This window comes from Stegostoma tigrinum, chromosome 43, assembly GCF_030684315.1.
Source record: "Stegostoma tigrinum isolate sSteTig4 chromosome 43, sSteTig4.hap1, whole genome shotgun sequence".
NCBI lineage: Eukaryota > Metazoa > Chordata > Chondrichthyes > Orectolobiformes > Stegostomatidae > Stegostoma > Stegostoma tigrinum.
The window spans coordinates 2,233,357-2,237,247 of record NC_081396.1 but is presented as its reverse complement, the minus strand read 5'-3'; the positions used below and the strand labels follow the sequence as shown (position 1 = coordinate 2,237,247).

Sequence of the window (3,891 nt, the reverse complement as noted above, 5' to 3'; positions counted from 1 at the left end):
CATGTTTGCAGAACTGATGGCAGAGTTGCACAGAGGGAGATGAAGCTGAATGTTTTCATCCCAGAGCTGACATTGAGCCATATCCTGTCTCGCTGCCAGATGGATATTTCTGACAGATTCGCAAATGTACCTTCAATCATCTCACAGTTGCATTGTTCTCCAGTCCATTACGTCAGATCTATTGTCAATACAACGTTGAAAGCAGGTGCTGCAGAAGGTCATTTAGTTCACTGACCTTGTCATTCCACTCAGCGAAGTTTGTACATCTCTCACAAACTTTACAGCTTTATCACAATTGTTTCCTTTAGCATCCATTGATCTATCATTTTTGGAATGAAATTAACTTGACTGAACAACGAAGAGCCTTTGGGGACGATAGTAATAGTGAAACTGCTATTTTCTTCAATTAGAGTAACCGACTCACATATCAAGAAAACAGACCCTTCGTTTCAACCTGTCTATGTCGAGCGTAATCCGAAACTAAACTTTTCCCACCTGACTGTGCTTGCCCTATATCCCTCTGAACCTTTTATTTTCATTCATGTATTTTACCAAATGTCTTTTAAACGTTGCTATTGTAACCGGATTTGCTGGCAAATCATTGCACACACGAGCCCTCTGTGCAAAATAGGAGTGTCTATCATGTGCTTTCTTTAAACGCAGCTTATCTTTGATTTCAGTTACTGATGGGAAATGGCAAACTGGTATGGTAACACTATCATAGCTTTCTATTAAACGAGTTGCTCGCTGAACATGAATAAAACTCGTGGCTGCTTGAAGCAGGCAGTTTGTGTTGAATGACCTGCATTCTGCACCATCGAAAGAGTTCCAAAATGTGATGTGCTTTTTGGACTGTGGTTTTGATCATATTAACAATTCATGGTAAAAGTTATAGATCTGATACAGACAAGGGAGTAAGAGAGTCTTTTAGGTTTTTGTACGGGCTAACTGTGTCTCTGACTCAGTGTGGGACTCAGTGCACAGTGATAGACGGCTGAGTCAGACAGACAGGTTTCATTAATTCTCAAAGGGACCACTTTATTGACTTTGTCCAAATTGGCAGAAAACCGGTCACGGAAATCTGGTGAGCTATCCCCCTCTTCATTCTTGTACCTCTGCAGTAAATACCTCGGAGCTTCCCCAGGATATTGGACATACCAGAAGAGAGTAGGAACAGCACCCGACAATTCGTAACTGCAGTTCAACATTACCGTTTGTCCTTCCTCAACTGATAACTGAGGTGGGCTCTGAGAAACTGAAACTTGACTACTCGTTCCTGTAACAAATTTGAAAATGTTGTTAAAAGCATGTGAGTAAATGTAACTGAAAGACTACTTAGTGATGGTTTTAGTTCAGACTCACCATGCAGAATAGTCACGATTATCAGTAATGTTCTCAGGGAACACATGACATCAGTTTTCATCTGATCAAATGAAAAACAAAAAAAAATGGAACTTTGTTTTTATATTTTCTGTTTAATCTGTTTAGAAATCTTATCTTACACCTATTGTACGTGACTCAAACGCAGGACGTTTTGGCTGTGATGTATGACAACACCAGAACACTGAAAGACTCCGACAGTTTTCGTCTTATATAAAATATTGAGGTCAGACCTCGGACAGGCTTCACTTCTTTGGAAACAGAGAGACGCTCCACCATGATGTGATTGGTTGATTTCTCACTCCTTGTCTTACCAGTTAACCAATGACTGTTGGATTCAGCACTCGGTATGACCTCGCTCAAATCCGTTACCTGGGGTCACTGAGATTGGTGATGTCTTGAAACTTGTCCTAAAGTTTTAGATTCTCCAAGAAGTGGAAACATCCTCGTAAAATCTGCAGTGTCAAAGCCGCTCAGGTTGTTTCATGTTTCATGTAAGTCATCACACGATGCTGTTGTTCTTTTGTCACCGGGTGTGGAAATGTCTCAATTTTATCTTGTTTTAATTAACCACCAAATGGCACATGTCCAACACTGCAGAGATTAGTCAGAGGGAGAGAAGACCACTTGGATCATACTTACATTCATATTCATTCCCTGTGCATTTTGTCCAGACTCAGCCTCAGGCGAGAGGAAATTTATCATGCAGTTGCTTCCTGCTGTATATTCCATGACATGACATTTTCGTTGGAACAGGGGGCAATTCCAGTGGCTCACTGTTCAACACTGCTGCCAGCGCCAGGAACCCAGTTCGATTCCACCCTTGGGCGACTGTCTGAGTGAAGTTTGCACTTTCTCTCCTTGTCTGCGTGGGTGCTCTGGTATCCTCCCACAGTCCACTGATGAGCTGCCTGGGTGGATTGGCGATGCTAACTTTCCCAAAGATTTCAGGAATGTGTAGGACAGGTGGATTTTAGGGGGATTGATCTGGGTGGGACGTTCTGAGCGTTGGCGTGGACTTATTGGACTGAAGGCCCTGCTTCCATACTGAAGGGATTCTATGGAACAGTACAGGAGAATGTATTCTGTTCTTAATTGGCGCACCATGACATTGGGAAAGAGTGATTGTGGACGGAGATTTGTTTCATATCATTCCTCTGGAGCACCTGACAGCACCTGACACATAATTGTAATCGGATATTTTCTCAGTGCCTATCGTGTTTTCTTTGTGTTCAACAATCAGTTGATGCTTAATGTTTGTAAACGTAACATTGCTGAGGAAAACAACCTCAAGCAGCAAAATATGAACTACTTGTGATTTGCCGAATTTAGGCTGGAATTATGAATAAGTATTATTTGATGGAAAAATAATCCAGCCAAAACCATTTCGCAATATTTGTGAAGAAACTGAAAGTCAATATTTAAAAGACAGCATCGCATGACATAGTACTGCAGCACATTTTCTGTGACCACAATTTACAGAACTGTCATTTTAACTGTGTCGCAGCTGACAGCTGGGATTACAGGATATAGCTTTGTTATTGAAACTTCACCTTGTATAATGTGTCAAATAAAATTGCTTAACGTGTCAGCTGTTTGAAATCATACCTCAAACAGATGAAATACTTTGTGTTTGTTGGTGGTCTGTCATCTCTTTCCAAGGATGTTTTTGCAGGGGTTACTCGAACGAGTGCTAAGAACCCATTATTTTCACTTACTTCATCAATGAGACTCTCTCCTACTTTGGCCAGGGACTGAAAGTACAGACCTCAGTGGTGCTCCTTGACAGGGCTCATGCCAGCAGAGATGTCACACTCTCAGACCCTGTGAGCTTTCGGGAGCTTGGAGCCTTTCTTGGGAACCGACTATGTTGTTATGACCTGGGTTCTAAGAAGTCCGCCTGTTTGATGATGTTTGTACATATTTAGCAGATATTGTGTGCAAATGCAGCAAGGCCTGAATACTATTCAAACCCGCCTCGAATAGTTTGAAGCAACGTTTACATTACCGTCTTCAACAAAAGACAGCCCAACTATTCTTGCTGAATAGCAACACCACTGCCTCTCTGAAAGAGCCCTTTCTACATCCTGGGGGTTGGCTTTGCATAGACACTGGAGCAGCCACATAAGTGTGATTACACCAGCAGTTCAAAACAGAGGAATTAGCAAGTAACTCACATCTTGTCTTCTTGAAGCCTGTCACCGTCTGCAGCACAGAGCTCATAAAAGTATGAGAGGACTCTCCACTCACCTGGAAGATTTTACAATTTTGTGCGCAGCACGGAGAGAAGATTGATAGATTGAATTGGAGAAGGATTGGAATCGAATAGCAGTAAATATCATAAGACGACTTACAAAGCAAATTGGTAGTATGAACAGAATTAACTGTGACTAATTATGCAGGCGAGGCTCGGCTGCTCTTCTTCAGCGTTATGTGCATCATAACCTGTTAACAAGTTTTATTGTTGTCTCATTGTTCAGAGTGAATTCTCTTTGTTGATGTGAGGGCGCC

General features: G+C 41.8%; 1 gene segment (V, D, J or C); it reads right to left on the bottom strand.

Annotated features, from left to right (window-relative positions):
• Positions 1–944: 944 nt before the first annotated feature.
• On the bottom strand, positions 945–1,423 carry LOC125448933 (T cell receptor alpha variable 12-2-like). The segment is given in 2 exon segments: positions 945–1,276; positions 1,363–1,423. Coding segments are annotated over 2 exon segments (393 nt in total).
• Positions 1,424–3,891: the final 2,468 nt, after the last annotated feature.